This window comes from Pteropus vampyrus, unplaced genomic scaffold (genome assembly GCF_000151845.1).
Source record: "Pteropus vampyrus isolate Shadow unplaced genomic scaffold, Pvam_2.0 Scaffold51, whole genome shotgun sequence".
Taxonomy (NCBI): domain Eukaryota; kingdom Metazoa; phylum Chordata; class Mammalia; order Chiroptera; family Pteropodidae; genus Pteropus; species Pteropus vampyrus.
Window position 1 is genome coordinate 246,708 of NW_011888832.1, and position 17,427 is coordinate 264,134.

Here is a 17,427-nt window from a genome sequence, read left to right on the forward strand (position 1 = left end):
CAGTGGCCACTGTGATGAGGATGAAGAGAAGAAGGAGAAGGAGAAGGAAGCAGATACCCTGTCCAGCTGGAAGTCTCAGGAAGCAAGAGGGGAGGGAGGCTGTGCTTACCCCAGCCCACTGCGCAGAGCTTGAACACATATCTACGAATGTAGATATTGTAGACACGCACGAGGAGAAGGTAGAGGTTGAAGCCTTCGATGGCCATCCAGGTGAGGCAGCTGAGCAGTGCATAGTGCAGGACGGCGGCCAGCACCATGCATGCTGACCCGGGCACGGAGGGCATGGCCAGTGCAGAACTCAACAGGAAGGTGACATTCAGGAGCAGCACAGAGGCATGCAAGTTCATGTGGATGTGTGTTATGGAGTCACTTTTCTTCCTGTGGGCGAGAGCATGGCCCTCTGTGGCCCGGGGTCACCACCCAGGCAGCAGCACCCCCTGGGCTCATAGACACCCAATGACAGGGACACAGGTCCAGAGGGGGCAGGGACCCGGCAGCAGCCACTCAGTGAGGCTGGTCTCCTGCCTCTTGGACTCCACCTTCTGGAGAACCCACCCCACTCTTGGGGACCAAGTAAGAAAGCGGGGCGCTGAGCAGCAGTGGCTGGGCAGGCCCGGCACCGGTGCAGGAGACTACCTGGCGTGACAGTGCAGCAGGATGGTGAGCAGGGAGGCCATGACGGAGATGCTGCAGCCCACCAGGGAGATGTAGGTGAGAGGCGCCAGCAGCCCTGCAGGGACCGGGACTGGGGACAGTTGCTGTGGGAGGAAAGCGTGGCTGGAGGCTGGATGCATGGAAATGGGCCCCACCCAGGCTCAATCAGAGACATGCCAGACCTCAGCTCCGTGCCCCCTTGCCCCACAATCCACACCACGGTCCTGGCTTGAGAAAAGCCACGGCAGACACGGCGGCTTTCCCCCGCTCTCCACTCATCCTCCTCTCCTTGTGAGAACCTCCCTCCTTCACCCTCTAGGTGGACACACCACTTCTCCCTCTGTGTGGACAGGTGCACCAGGTCTGGCCTGTCGGAACCCTCCCTCCTCCTGCCCAGTGATTGGTCAAGGGATGTGTATGTAGCACACCGGGTTGATAGGACTCGATTGCAAGACTTTGGCTGGCAGAATGGGGTAAGACACGCTCTCATTCTACTGGCCTAAAAGCTAGTAGGACATGAGCCTGAAAGTGCCGGCAGCCATATTATGATTCCATGGGGAGATCCAGTCGGAGGGCTAAGCCACCACGGAGCCAGCACAACTGAGAAACGGAGATAAAGGCCTGTCTCGGTGATACTGAGCCCCTGGATTAAGCCAGGCCTGAAGCCTAAAGCCAGGTCTGAAGCCTTTTCAGGAACACAAGCCCATAAGTTTCCTTCCCCCGCACCAAGCCCATCTGAGTAGGATTTCTTGTCCCTTGCACCAGCCTTTCCCTTCCTCCTCTGTCCTAAGCATGGGACCTTCTGCAGCTCTGACCCCCACATACCATAAGAACGGCAAAGTAGCTAAGGTGGTTGCAGCGGCAGAGCACCTGGGTAGGCGAGGGCTGCTCTGTGCGACAGCCCTCAGGGCTCCAGACCCCCCAGTGTTGCTTGCTGGCTCCCTCCTTCCAGAAGACACAGTTCACCGTGTAGCCTTCCTAAGGGGAGATGCTGGAGTGGAGTTGGGTGCATCCAAGGGGTGCCGGGGAGGGCCACAGGTCAGGGTCTAGAAACTGGAGGCCTAAGATGACTCAACTGCATCCTGTCAACATTTTACCAGGTGCTGGTTGGGCTTTGCCATCAGGCGGACCCAGATTCTAGCCCCACCTTCCCATGGACTCAGAGTGACCCGGGCAAGTTGCAGAGCTCTGAGCCTCACTCGGTTGATTCATTTGCAAAATGGGATCATTTATACTAAGTCATAAGGGTGGTAGAAAAATTAAAGGCAAGGAGGATCCTTGAGTGCCCAACTCTAGCCTATACAGTAGGCGCTCTATAACTAAATGTCCCCTTCCTTCTGCTACCTGTGGGGCCTGATAATGGTCCAGACCCTTCCCAGGGCGGGAGAGAGAGATTCATCCACAGACAACCCTGAAGGTAAGCCATGTGGGTGGACGGGTGGTGGCTATGACAGGCAGTGACACGGAAAACCATGGAAGAAGGGGTAGAGGGGTCTTGAGGAGGGAAGGGACCTTTGGGGCCCTGAGGCCTTAGAGGACACCTTGGATTTGCAACGGAAGTGGAGCAAGGACATCCCAGGTGAGGGGGAACTGCAGAGGCAAAGGCCCAGAGGAACGAAAGGGAAGGATGATGACGAAATCGCAAGTGTACAGGAGGGGCCGACGGGAAGACAGGGCCAGAGCGCGAAGGCGCCAGGCTCTTCAGGAACGCCAGGGACCGACGCGCGCGGGCGTCAGGGCCTGCGCCCGCCCCGCAGCCCGTTTCTCTCCTGCTAGCAGCAACATCTACACTTCCCTTGAGGACCCACCGCACCTCCGATGAATCCGGCCTGGTCCCTGGGCCGTGGGACCCAAGCCTGGACAACCCACACATTCCACACCCCTGGTCACAGTGAGGATTTGGGGGTGGACACGTGACCCTGCTGGACCGTTAGGATTCCATTCTGGTTGCCTTGTGAGAAAGAGCCTGCTGAGAACAGGGGAAAGAAGTCCAGCTCTTCAGCTGCCATCTTGCCACAGGGTAGAGAGCCAAGGCGGACCATCGCTGAAAGATGGAAAGAGACCCTCCCAGCCTCACTCCAGCATTTCCTTCCTCAGAGCCTCCACAGAGCCGTTATGGCATCGTACTGGCCCCTGGATCCAGCCGTGCCTGAAGCCCCGGACATTTTATTTACATGAGCCAATAAATTCCCTTTTGTGCTTACATTGGCTAGAGTTGGTTTTCTATCACTTGCAACTTAAAGAAGCCTGGATAATACAGTGAGTAAAAGCTTCTCTTCTTTCTCTGGCAGGAATTTCCAAAGTGATGAATTTAAAACGGTTTGTTTCCAAGATGGTTCTCCAGGTTTGAGTTTAGTCAAACCAGTGTTCAACAGGACATAAGGGGGCAGTGGCGGGGTGGAAATGGGGCACCCTCCCAGTACCAGGCTTTGGTTGTGCCAGAAACTGATGTTGATCGGCTCGCTGAGGTTGTTCACGTGTTCATGGCCCAGCTGTGCCCCCAGGACATAGTCATTGAGCAGAGATGCGTTGATGTCATTCTGGAAGGGCAACCGAAGAAGGGCTGACTGGAGGGGACGTGAGGAGACCCTGGAGGAGGTCCCAGAGCCCCGCCTTCTCCAGCGCCTGCTCCCTGGATGACAAGTGGCACATGCTGTCCCCTCCACCTAGGAAACTGTCCTCTTGCCACCCCGCAGCTCCATTTCCCACCTGATGTATTCCAGCCTTGTACCCTCCGCTCCGCCACTATCCCAACTCACTTTCAAAGCCAAGGTTAAAAGGCACCTTCTCCAGGGCCCTCCTGGCCTACTCACTGGGAGTAACCCTGACCCCACCCTGACTCATTCATCACTTTGCATCTCTATGGTTGTAAACAAGCTTGAGCTAAAACTAAGTCTTTCAGGTTCTAGTCTTATTGCCAAGATAGCGAGTTCTCTGAGGAGAGGAATCTTGTGACCTTGTCTGACTTCCGCCTAGGGACATGCACAGACCTGGTAGGGTTCTTAGGTCTCATTTGCACATTGTAATTGTGCCTCCCACCGCTCTGCTTCAACAGAAGCCCAGGGGGGACACTGGCTGGCTAAGGTTGCACAGTGGGCTGGACCCACAGGTGCTGGTCCCCACCCAGAGTCCAGGAGGTGGCGTGGATGCCTGCAGTGCCCCCAGGAAGTGGCCAGCTCCTGCCCTCCAGGGCCCACCGTGGTGCTGACCTGGAAAAAGTGGGCAGTGAAGAAGTAGATGCAGATAAGACGCAGCTCCCGGGGGCGGGTCCTACAGGCCTCCCGGGTCAGCTCAGCTGGAAACTGCATGGCATGCTGGGCCTGTGCCTGCGGAGGGCAAGAGACAGGCTGAGCCTGGTGTCCAAGGCCTCCAGACCAGCCCCAACACCTTTCTTGGCCCCCGTGCCCTATGAAGCTCTCCCAGCCTCACCCCAGCATTTCCTTCCTCAGAGCCTCCACCTAAAGAACCCGCCTCCTTGGCTGCACCACCGTCCAAACTTCCTGAGATCCGGACCTTCCCTCCAGCTGCTCCGGCTTTGAATTTGGGTATTTACCCTACTCGACTGGGCCCCGGAGGATGGAGCATCTCAGCCCCCAGCACACAGGCATTCAGCAGAAATCACCCCAAGGTCCTCAAAGGAACACAGATTCCCTGGCCTCTCCCACTGCCGCCCCCCACCCCCACAGGCCTGCAAAGGCAGGAAGGGGACACTGGAAGGGAACGCTGACCTAGAGGGACCACAAAGCACTCCCATTTCTATCATTCACCCCAAAGAACATCAGCCCCATTTTGCGAGTCTCGGCTATCATGGCAAAGCCCAGGTGAAAGGGTGAAGTGGGCAGTGGAGCCAGACCTTAACCCCTGGAGAATCTCTGAGGTGGAGACATTAGCCACCCCCATTCCCTAGTCATTTCTGACCTGGGAGACCCGCTCCAGAGTGGCACTGTTCAGTGAGAGGCCAGCAAAGTCACAGCCCAACTTGAAGGCCAGCGTCTGAATGATGGACGTCTGCAAGGTGAGGTTGCGACCCTCGAATCTGGCCTCCAGCAGCCTCCTCTCCAGACCACGGATGAGCCTGAGGGCAAGAGAGATGACCAGAGCCCCGAGTAGGGGTGGAGCAAGAGGGGCTCCAGATGGCCTGGGAAGGCAGGACCTCCCCCATCGCTTACCCCTGTCACTATTACCCCTGGACCTTTGCACACACAGCCTTCTAGGCACATCCTTACCTCCCCACCCCTCTAATCCCCTTCTCCTGACTAACTCTTGTTCAAGTCCCAGTTTGTTGACACCTCCTTCAGGAAGCCTTCCTGGGCTGCTCCCTGCTGACTGAGTGAAATGCCCCGTAGTCCCCATGCTTCTCTGGCCAATCATAATCATTCGCCTCTCATCCGGAGCTGCTCGGCCTTTGGGTCACAGACCCTAGAAAGCCCAATCTGAGTTTTGGAGCCCTTCCAAGAAAAATGCACAGAGACCTATGATTCTGCACCTGGTTTCATGTTATCCATGGTTAAATCAGACAGTAGCCTTGATGAGAGCAGAGAGACATGTCTATCCTGCATCTCCAGAGCCTAATGTCAGGCACCCAGTAGGTACTCAATAAACGTGCGTTGAATAAATGCATTAATAGTCTACACTAGACCAACCCTGAACCACTGATGTCAAGGTGCAAGCTCGGGGTGGGAGGCACCACTGATTCGAGTCAGGCAAGGACGGACCCACAACTCACTCGACAAAAGAAATCGATTCTTGTTCTATGGTCGCCATCTCCATTCTTTTCATCCATCTCAGGGATTCTTGGAATGCCTCTGTGGGAAGTGAGTCAGATCCCCACCTCAGCTTCTGTCCACAGCTGCCCCCCAGCCCCATGCCCTCTGGGGCTTCCACGTCTGAGACTGCTCGTTCACCTCGCCACCGTCCCAGGCAGCCTACGTGCCCCCTTTCGATCTCCCTATCGCAGCCAGGGGCCTGGGCTAGGGTCGTCCCTGCAGCCCCGCAGAGCCCTCTCACCTGCTGCTCCACTCTGAGAAGTCGCGAGAACCAGGCAGAGGAAAAGCACCACGCGGCGATCCATGTCCTACGTCAGGTCCCCTCCAAGAACCATCTCCCACGCTGGAAAAAAATGCATGTGATCAAAGAGTGACCGCTAACTTCTTGGTGTCTGGTTGTCTCACACAGTGACATACAGCACATTATCTGATCCTTGTCGCTCCTGCATTTCACAGACGAGGAAACTGGCGGTCAGAGAGTACGAGACCTTGCTTTGCCTGAGGCTGTCTGAAGCCAGGTCTCTGCGACTCTCGAATCCTCTGACCATTTAATAATACCTGCCATTAGCAACTCTGCTTGAGTCACTCCGGCCTCCTCAAAAATAGTCCCTCTGGGGGGCTTCCCCAGGACCCCAACCTCACCCAGGGGGAAGTTGCTTGGGAACAAGCAACACATAACTCTGCCCATCCCTTTCGTTAACCTGCCATGTGACGTTGGGCAAGGACCTGGCCCTCTCTGCCCACATTTTCCTCAGTTTTAAAATGAATTAATAAACTTCTACTTAAAGACAGCGAATTTACGTCACTCCTTGAAACTCCACTAAAATGAGAGTCGGTGAATAAAACAGACACCAAGCAACAAAGACAGAACAATGGCAAAGAAGACAAGAGCAGCTGAGCGATGTCAGCAAAACTTTGGAGGTTACAGAACAGGCGGCCACCTTGTGATACATTCAGCAGATCTGAAAAGTCGAACCCCAGTGCCTGCAGTGGAGAGAGAGGTGGAGGGGAGAGAGGAAGCCAGCTAGTTCATGCCTCACGACCTTGGAAGCGCTTGAGAACTGGAGGCACCAGGAACCTCTGACGGTCAGATGGAGGGTGAGGCTGAAAACGGGATTGTTGGTTGTGAGTCTTTAAAACGACCACCTTGGTCCCCAGATCTCCCCTGGTACCTGAGGCATCCAGGAGCTTTCCTCATCACCCTGCCATCTCAACTCCCCCCCCCCCCCACAAAATTCACTCCTTGGAGATGGTGCACATAGAGAATCTTAGGGCCGGGGAAGGGTGCTATTCTAGTATAGAAAAGTAAAGCCATACCCCTTCCCACCACCTCTTCCTCTCAGCTCCCGGAAGACTGCAGCAGCTAGGATGATGATGCCCCAGGCAAAAGGAAATTCTTCTCTGAAGAACTGGCCATTCCAAGAACAGTATGCTATAGTTACTGATGTTTCGGTGTTCTTCGATGAAATGGCCAGGACCAAACTTTCACCCATCGCCAAGCCCTGCTAACCAATTAAGTTTTTAGTGCTTCACCCTTAAAGATGAATGGTCAACCAAGAATCACTAGGTATTTTAAAACATGTACCCCCTGTCTCAGAAAGCTGCTAGAAGAGGTGATCCAACAAAATGAGGGAATAAATCATGGAAGAAGATGTAGGGGACAGGAAACCCCACCAGAGGAGCAGTGAAGCTACTCTTCAGAAAATGTGTGAAGAGAGGGCCCAGGCTGACGGTTGGGCGGCAGGACTAAGGCACATCCTGCGCAGAAGGCAGCACGAGAAAAGAAGGCTCCAGGAGAGAGGTCTCAACAAATAAAAGGAGGAGGAAGAGAAGATATCGACTATCTGACAGGTTGAAATATCTAAAAAAAAAAAAGTATTTTGAGAAATGCCCTATAAAAAGCTTGAGAATGAAAAACAAAAACTAACAATTAATTTCAGAATAACCAAGTTGTACAAGAAAGAAAATGTAATCTTGCTACACATATTGACTTAATAGGGAATAAAATTTATACAGTCATAATGAAAACATTGAATGGGAGATTTATTTTTTTAATTGTGTAAAAACCATATTAAAATGATTTAGACCTCTGTTTACGATGTAGAGAGCCACAAGAGAACATCACTCCCATCATGACAATGGAAAAAGCCAAATAACATACAAAATTAATTTTTGAGCCCTTTAGAGAGCAGAAGTCACAAAGCAAACTGATTTCCAATGGCCCATAAGCCCTTCAAAGATGAACTGGTTCACCTTTTACAGAACACCCGAGAAAGAGGTACTTGCCACAAAAGCAGAAGAAAAGAAAAGAACTGGTATCTTAATGAATTCTTAAAGGTTGCATGTAAACTAGCATGACAATTTAGAACCCCTGGGAGCCCCAGATACAAAGGGAGTCTGTGTCTTCCCACAGTTTTCTATTGGGTGCACATGAGAATGACTAGGGTGGGGCAGAGACCTTAGAGAGCCCCCATAGGACCTGCCGAGGTTTGAAGGTAGAGCAGGAGTACCTGGAAAAGCCATCTGAGGTCTGGGCCATGCATGAATACAAGGTGGTGATTGGCTGCTACTAGAGACAGACATCTATACCCTGGCCATCCTCTGATGTGAGACCCTTATCCCACAGGTCCCTGATCTGCTATCAGGCAAAGGTCTGCTGCTTCTGATGGAGAAACTCATTGTGTACAGATGATGCAAAACCCACCTACCACCAACCCTGCACTAACACCAGGCAAATGCCATCTGCCACTGGCAAGGAACAGAAAACCCACTAGTGCCCAGGATTTTGCCTTAATAGAAAGCAGAGAGCTGCTGCTGCTGCTGCTGCTGCCGCCACTGAGGCTGCTGCAGAAAAGGCAGAAACCTCACTCACATCCAAGACTCCTCCACCAGTACAAAACAGAGGTTAGCTCCCGTGGGGTTGGAGAACAGGAAGTCTGCCTGTGCTCTAGCACCTGCTCTGAATAAAAGGCAAAGATTGTCAGTCACTGGAGGAGAATCAGAAAAGCTAAGAAAGCCCCACTCCTGGGGCTCAGGTACAAGGCTGCCTAAAACTGAGGTTAGAGAAGAAGAACCAAGAATCCACAAACCTTGCACCAAGTAACGAGTAACAGCAGTCTACCGCTGGCAGAGGGGATGGGACACAACGCGAGATTCTCTCTGTGCTGCACGCATGCAAAGCTGAGAAAATACCGAGAAAACCCCCATGAGACTTGAGGTCTCACACTAAGCACAAAATAGCGGCAGTCCACCACTGGAGAAATTTGAAGCTTGTGGTGCATAGAAGGTAACTATGGCAACAGCAAAACCTAAACTCAAATAATCAAAGACTAGATTGACTCGACGGCCTATGCTAAAACCATAACATGAGAAATATGACCATTTCTAGGTATAAATATAATGTACCTCACTTACTATAGTTCTTTCACACACAATGTCTACTACTCAATCAAAGATTATCACACACATAAAATCAAGAAAAAGAAAAGACCCATTGTAAAGAGATAAAAGAGTCAACAGAACCAGACCCAGAGATGGCGAAAATATTGAAAATATCAAATAGAGACTTTAAGATAACTATGAAGAATAAGATAAAAGATGTAGTGAAAAAGGTGGACCTCCCAGAACAGACAGGATATTTCAGGAGAGCAACAGAAACAATTAAGAAGAGTCAAGTAGAAATGAAAAACTCAATACCAGTGATAAAGAATTTCTTCAATGGACTTACCAGCAACCCAGTCAGAACAAAGTAATCAGCGAACTTGAAGACAGAGAGAGATAAATTATCCAAATTGAAACACAAAGAGTAAGAAGAATGAAAATAAAAAACAAATACCCAAGAACTGTGGGACAAGAGCAAATGGTCTAATATGCAAGTAATTGGAGTCTCAGATGGAGAAGAAAGAACAGAGGAGAAGAAATATTTGAAAAGATGATGACTGAAAATTTTCCAAAATTAAAGACAACAAACCACAGATCCAAGATACTCAGCAAAACTCAGTGAAATAAATACAAAGAAAAACACATCAAGTCAAACTGCTGCAAAACCAAAGATTCAGAGAAAATCTTGAAGGCAGTTAGAGAAAAAAGGAACACTGTATACAGAAGATAAAAGATAAACTACGACAGACTTCTTATCAGAAACTATACAAGCCAGAAGATGACAGCCAGATCTCTCAAGAAAGACCTGTCAATCTAGAATTTTTTAAAACATCTTTTTAAAATAAAAGACAAAATAAAGACTTTTTCAGATGAATAATGGCTTAGAGAATTCATAGCCAGCAGACACACACTAAAAGAAATATTTAAGGCAGTTCTTAGAGCAGAAGGAAAATCACATCAGATGGAAATCTGGAACTACACAAAGAAATGAAAACTGTTGGAACTGTTAAAAATGTGTCAAATATAAAATAAATTTCTTTGGTTTTCATATCTGTCTAATATCAAAATAATAACAGGGATCATAATATATGTAGCAGTAAAAAGATACCACAAAAATAGCACAAGGGGCAGGAGAGAAAGATGGTAGATTTAAATTCAATTATATATATAGTTACATGAAATATAAATGATCTAAATGCTTCAATTAAAAGGCAGAGATTGTCAGGCTGGATTATAAAAGCGAGACCCAACTATATACTGTCTACAAGAAACACATATTAAACATAAAGACACCAATAAACTAAATATCAATCATAAGTAAAATGGAATAGCTGTATTAATAGAAAAAGTAAACTCTAAGATAAGGAATATTATTGCCAGGATAAAGATTATATAAGGCTAACAGGATCAATTCACCAAAAAACACAGCAAAACAAAACGGTCTTAAATGTATATGTGTCTAATAACAGAGCTTCAAAAAATAAAGCAGAGATTGTTAGAACAGAAAAGAGAAACAGGCAAATCAACAATTATAGTTGCAGAATGTAATATTATTCTCTTAGTAAATGATAGAACAAATAGACAAAAATTGGACATAGAAGACATAAACTACACTATCAAGTAACTTGATTTTATTGATATTTATAGAACACTCCAACCCAAAACAGCAAAATAAACATTCTTTTCAAAGTATGTTTTATGACAACAATTGAAGAATTAAACTAGAAATCGATAACATAGATGTCTGGAAAATCCCCCAAATATTTGGAAATTAACATACTATTAAGTAAGCCAAAATCACAAGGGAAATTATAAAATATTTCAATGGAATAAAAATGAAAACACAACATATATTTGTGGATATCATATCATATCAGCTAAAGCAATGCTTAGAGAAAAATTTATAGCATTAAATGATTATATTAGAAAAGATGAAGGATTTCAAGTCTGTAATCTGAGCTTCCATCTTAATAAAGTATAAAAAGAAGAGCAAATTAAGCACAAAGTAAACAGAAGGAAGAAAAGCAATGAATTAGAAAATGCAAAAATAATAGAGGAAAATCAATGAAACCAAAAAGGTGGTTATTTGAAAAGATTAATAAAATTGATAAATCTCTAGCCAGAATGATCGAGAAAAAAATGTGGAATGCACAATTACCAATATCAACAATAAAAGAGAAGCTGTCACTACAGAACCTACAGACATTAAAAAGACAAAGGAATAACAGTAATGATTTATGCCAATAAATTATATAACTTAGATGAAATGGAAAGATTCCTTGAAAGACACAAGCTACCAAAGCTTACTCAAAAAGAAATAGATAATCCGAATAGTCCTTTATTTATTAAAGCAATTAAATTTGTAGTTTAAAGACCTTCCACAAAGAAAGCATTAGACCCAAATGGCTTCACTGGTTAATACTTTCAAACAATTAAGCAAAGGATAACACCAATTCTACAAGAACTCTTCCAAAAAATAAAGACGAAAAAAGAAATAATAACATTCTAAACATATCCCTTAAGAAAGTAAAAGAGGCAGGAATGCTTCCAAATTCATTTTATCCCAATATTACTGTAGCGCCCAAAACAGTCATAGACATTATAAGAAAACTACAGACCAATATACCCATGATCAAATCAAATCAAATTCAAATCAAAATTCCTGTAGAATATTTTATAGAAATTGACAAGCTGATTCTAAAATTTATATGGAAAACTAAAGGATTTAGAGTAGTCAAAACAATTTTGAAAAAGAACAACAAAATTGGAGAACTCACGCTATCTGATCTCAAGGCTTACCATAAAGCTACAGGAACCAAAATAGTGTGTTACTGGCATAGGATAGACATGTAGACAAAAGGAAAAAAAGAGAGACCAAAAATATACCCAGATAAATATGATAAATTGATTTTTGACAAAGATGCAAAGGTAGTTTGGTGGAGAGAAGATAGTCTTTGCAACAAATGATTCTAGAACAATTGAATATTCTGTGCCAAAAAAATTTTAAAAAGAACTTCCATCCATACCTTGTAGCATACAACAAATTTAACTCAAAATGGATCGTAGATTGAAGTATCAAAACAAAATATAAAACTTCTAGGGAAAAAAAAAAAGAGAGAAAGTTATTCTGACTTTGGGTGAGGCAAAGATTCTTAGAAATGACACCAAATATTACCCATAAAAGAACAAAAAAATGATAAATTAGCTTTTTCAGAATTTTTAACTTCTAATCTTTAGGGGGGTCACTGTTAAAAGAATGAGAATTCAAGTCATAGACTGAGAGAATATTTGCCAACACATATCTGACTTTTTGAAAACTTGTATCTGGACTATATTAAGAACTTTTACAACTAAATAAGAAGACAGGCAATAAAAAACAGGAAAAGATTTGAATAGTCACTACACCAAAAAGATATATAGATGACAAATATGTACGTGAAAATATGCTCAACATCATTAGTCATTAAAGAAATGCAAATAAAAACCACGATGAGATATCAGTAGACATCTTCTAGAATGGTTAAAATTAAAATGACTGATAATACCAAGTGTTACGAAGGATATAGAATAGCTGGAACTCTCATCCGTTGCTGGAGGCAACGCAAAATGGGACAGCCACTTTGAAAACAGTTTGGCAGTTTCTTATAAAGTTCAAGATACACTAACCATACAACCAGCAATTCCACTTCTACATATTTTCTGAAGAAAAATGAAAACATCCATCCACACAAAAACCTACGTGCAAATGCTCATAGTAGCTTTATTCATAATAGCCAAAACTTGGAAACAATACACATATCCATCAGATGGTAAAAGGCAAACCTTGATATATCCATTCAGTGGAATACGATTCAGTAATAAAAAAAGAATGAGCCTCTGATATAGGCAACACATGAATGAACCTCAAAATCATTATGCTAAGTGAAAGAACCCAGACACAAAGAACCATATGTTTTCACTTCTATGATCCTTCAGAAAAGTCAACCATAATGCTAGAAAACAGATTTCTGCCAGGGGAGAAAGCTACTGGGGAGAAGCTATTGACTCAAGGGCACAAGGCAACTTTTCTAGATGATAGAAACATTCTATATCTTGATTGTGATACACATGTATACATGACTGTATACTTATGATGGTGGCAGCAGAGAGAATTAATTAAGAGCATGGATTGAATTTTTTACCACTGGGTTTGCAAAGATCTGAAATATGACAGCACCCACTGAAAGACAGGCACACTCCACTCCCTGTGAGTCCATAAAGTGTCTAATCTTTCCAACGGAATTGGGTGGCAATACGTACAAACTTTTCATTTTAAATATCCTCAGACTCAGAAAACCTATTTTTATGAATTTATCCTATGGAAATAATAAGGCAAGCCAGGAATATATATACATAGAAAGGTATTTGTAATACCATTGTTAATCATAAAGAAAAATTAAAAACTATGTAAATGTCTATCAATAGAGGAATAATTAAATAAATTACAGTTCAATGCCGTTTTGGAAAACAGTTTGGCAGCTTCTTATAAAACTAAACGTGCACCTACATATGACCCAGCCATCACACTTTTGGGCATTCATCCCAGAGAAATAAAAACTCACGTTTACACAAACACCTGCCTAGTGGAAGCTTTGTTCACAATAGCCCGAAACCGGAAATGATCTCAATGTCCATTCAGTGGGTGAATGGCTAAACAAACCAGGGTACATCCACACCATGAAATACAAGTCAGCAATTTTTAAAAACTTGATACACACAACTTGGATGGGTCTCCAGGGAATTATGCTGACGCCCCCTCCCCCCTCCAAAAAAAAGCCAATCTCAGAATTTGCATACTGTTTGATTCAATTTAAATAACATTCTTGAATAACAAAATTATAGAGAAGGAGAACAGGTTAGTAGTCGCCGAGGGTTAGGAAGGAAGGGTGTGTGTCTGCAAAGACGCAGCACGAGGAAACCGGGCTGTGATGAAACGATTCTGTATCTTGATCGTGGTTTTGGTTACAAGAATTACACGCTATAAAATTTCATAGAACTACTACTACTACACACACGCACACACAAACACATACACACACACATGAGTTTGTACAAAACTGACGAAATCTGACCAAAGTTTGTATATTGCACCAAAGTCAATAGTCTGGTTTTGATATTGTGGTATGCAAGATATTAACACTGGAGAAAATTGGGTAAAGCATATATAAAACCTTTCTATACTACTACTTTTTTTGCAACCTCCTGCGAATTTATCATTTTTTTCCAAATTAAAAGTTACAATACAGTAAGTAGCCATTTCACTATTAAAAATTATGTTTATATGCATGTTTAAGCCAATGAGGATATCTAGTCACCAAAATATTAATGTTTTGAGGGGAAGAGGTTTTTTTTTTTTTAACTTTCATTTTATGTTTTCTGTATTGTTTGAATTTTCTACAACAAACATGAATTACTTTCACAACAGAAAAACAAAATTTTTAATGCTTAGGATTTTTTTTATGCTCCAAATGACTATTTATCATTATGGAAAAAATAATAATGACATATTGCTTCGAAAAACAAAAAGCATGTTGCAGAACAATGTAATCCCATGCTTATTTGAAAAATCACATTCTTATATATGCAAAATCTCAGATATACACATCGAGGCATAAGCAGTGGTCACTTCTGGGAGTGAGACTATGGGCCCGTCTGTTTTGCTGGTCTGTACTTTCCAGTGATACCACATACGTTATACACGTCTCAATTTTTATTTACTCTTCAGATAGTTTTGAGATTTATATCTTTCAAATATAAACAATAAATAAATACAAAAAGATATAAAACGCTAAGTATTTGTGCCTCCTGTGTCACCCGACCACTGGGTCCCCAGTCAGTCACCCCCAGGTAACCACTACTATTAGCGTGTTATGGATCTTCCTGAATTTCTTCAATATGGATATAAGCAAGTATGATTTCCCCCATTTTATTAATTTTTAAAGCAGCATATTCCACATGCTGTTCTGCACTTTGCTTTCTTCACTTGAAAATACATCCTGGAGAGCTTTCCATAACAGTACCTAGCGCTTCCACTGTTTTTAACAGCTGCATAGTCTAATGTCGGAGGGATAAACCATAATTCATCTAACCAGTCCTCTGTCCAGAGTCCTTTGTGTTGGTTCCAATCTTCTGCTCTTATAAACAGTGCAGCTGCATTTGCATCATTTCCCACATGTTCAAGTTCGTCATCTGCCCCCCGTTTTTTTACTGGGTTAGACTTTCCTTTATCAACTCCCAGAAACTTTCTACCTAATAAGAAAATTAGCTTTTCGTCTATTATTTGAGTTGCAAATATTTTTCCTAGTTTGTCATTTGCCTTTTGACATTACAGATGGTCTTTTGGCCATGTGGAAGTATATATAATTTTTATGTAATAAAAATCACCAGGATTTTTCTCTTTTGGCTTCTGGATTTTGAGTCATAGCTAGAAAGGCCTTCCCCGCTCCAACATTATGCAGGAATCCTCCTAAGTTTCTTCCAGTACTTTTCAGGTTTCATTTTTTACGTTGGAATCTCCAATCCAGTTTGCATTGATCCTGGGGGACGCTGTGAGATAAGGGTTGAATTTTTTTTCTGGTGGTCACCCATTTGTCTTGACACTATTTATTAACATATGCATTCATTTTAAAAGAGAATAGAGACTTTGAGCCATGGAGTACACCAGGTTCTTATTTATTTGACTATGTTATTTATTTGGCTGCATTACCTTGGGCAATTCACCTACCCTCTCAGAACCTCAGAGAAGAGATGAGGGAAAAGGTTTGAAAGAAAGTTATCAAATGAAACCATTTGAAATGTTTCAGGTAAGAAAACTGAGGATCTGATAGTGCAGAAAAGACCTTGGGACATCTTGTCTACCCTCTCACAGTGCAAATGGGGAAGCTGAGGCCCGGGCGGTCATGCGGATTTGAACTCCAGGGTCTGGACCCTAAACTAAAGCCAGGTGCCAGACAGAAACAGAGGGACGAAGCAGAAGTGACACCTCTCCAGGCACTCCAAATAGAAGCTGTGGTTTCCACCCCCTTCCCCAGGAGCAAATCACCATCTTCACTTCTGCTTGCAGCCTCCAACATCCCTGTCCCCATCCCTCGAGAGGCCACCACCCATCCTTCCCTCATCCCCTTGGCCATCTCATCACCCATCACCCTGAAATTCGTTATGTAGAGCCCTTGGGAAACAGGATTCCCTGACTTGACTTCCAAAATGGTTCCAGTTGAGCCAGGGGAAACTGAGTACTATGTAGGAGTGTGCCTGGAGTTCTAAGCTGGGACTCACGCCCAGGGCTTCATACTCCAAGTCAGATGCTCTCTGGTCTGCAAGGCAGCCTCCCGAAGGTGGCTGGGCAGCTGTGTGGGCAACTAAGACCTTATCTAAGCCAACAGAGAGATAAGGAGATGTTCGGAACGCAGTATAGAGCCTTTGGAAGCTGCAGATGTGATCACCGCTCCCGGTGTTCCATGCCTGGGCTGTGATACTAGTCAAGCAACTTGACCTCTCTGTGCTTCAGGTTTTCTCATCTGTGAAATGAGTCCACAGAGACCTATTTCCCAGGGAGAGAAACTCAAACAACCATTTTCGTGACCCACATGCCCAGTCATCATGGCTCAACTCAAAGTCCCAGGCCAGAAATACCTCTGGGCTCCAGATTTAGGAACCCCTGCCTTCCTCCCGGAGCTGACCATGCACCCCGAAGCCCGCCCTCTCCCCAGCGGCACCAGGGCCTGTATGTGGCCCCACCTGCCCCTTCCACAGAGCTGCTCCTGTCAAAAGCAGGCTGGAGCCCCGTCTCTGGCCAGCCCAGGCCTGGGTGAGGACCGACGCTGTGGTTCCTGTAGGAAAACCCTGACAGGTGCCATTCTTAGCCCATTTCTCAGGTCGGGAAAGGGAGGCCGCCACAAAGCCCAACAAGGCATCTGAGAGCAAGCCAGCACCAGAGCCACTCCTCTGAGACACACTATCCCCAGGCACCAGTCCAGGTCACTCTGAGAGGAACTGCACCCGTGCCAATCTGCCCCGTACAAACTCCGTACCAGGTCTCATCTCTGTCACCTGTGGTGCAAGTTGCTCGACTAGCTGCTTTTTACAGATGAGGAAACTGAGGTCCAAAAAAAAAAAAAAAAAGGATCCAATGATTTAGCCCCAGGCCACATGGGCAAGCTAAGATTGGAACCCTGCACCTAACCGTCCCTTAATTTGAACTGCCATTTTCCAAAAACATAGATCTCTACATTCCCCAAGATTTGAAGTTGCCACCAGGAACCTAGAAACTGGTGAAGGGAATGAAGGTGGGTCCCCAGCTCTCTGTCCCCCACCCTGCACCCGCCTGGGCAGAGGCATGTCCAGTGCCTGCTGGGGAACCGGGGGAGGACGACAGAGAACTGGGGGGAGGGGGGGATGGAGAGGCCCGGAGGGGCTGACCTGTGCAGCTGCTGCCGTCTCTCCGCGGTCCTGCCGCTGTCTGCTGCGTCTGCAGGAGGAAGGGGAAGTCGGGAACGTCCGCGCTGCCTCAGCCTCTCTGCTCCGTTCGCCCCTCGCCCACGCACCCCCCCCCCCCCCCCCCCCCCCCCCCCACTTCTCTCTGTTCTCT

General features: G+C 45.5%; 1 protein-coding gene across 1 annotated transcript in view; it reads right to left on the minus strand.

Annotated features, from left to right (window-relative positions):
• The window catches only part of ADGRG5 (adhesion G protein-coupled receptor G5), a 22,021-nt gene extending 4,716 nt beyond the window's left edge, over positions 1 to 17,305 (minus strand). Inside the window, exons 1-9 of the mRNA XM_011360094.1 lie at positions 17,259 to 17,305; positions 5,662 to 5,763; positions 5,381 to 5,459; positions 4,573 to 4,729; positions 3,864 to 3,980; positions 3,078 to 3,194; positions 1,480 to 1,632; positions 637 to 758; positions 110 to 378 (exon numbers count right to left, since the gene is read on the minus strand). Of these exons, the coding sequence (XP_011358396.1) occupies positions 110 to 378; positions 637 to 758; positions 1,480 to 1,632; positions 3,078 to 3,194; positions 3,864 to 3,980; positions 4,573 to 4,729; positions 5,381 to 5,459; positions 5,662 to 5,725 (1,078 nt within the window). The 5' untranslated portion in view covers positions 5,726 to 5,763; positions 17,259 to 17,305. The remainder of the gene's footprint in view (positions 1 to 109; positions 379 to 636; positions 759 to 1,479; positions 1,633 to 3,077; positions 3,195 to 3,863; positions 3,981 to 4,572; positions 4,730 to 5,380; positions 5,460 to 5,661; positions 5,764 to 17,258) is intronic.
• Positions 17,306 to 17,427: the final 122 nt, after the last annotated feature.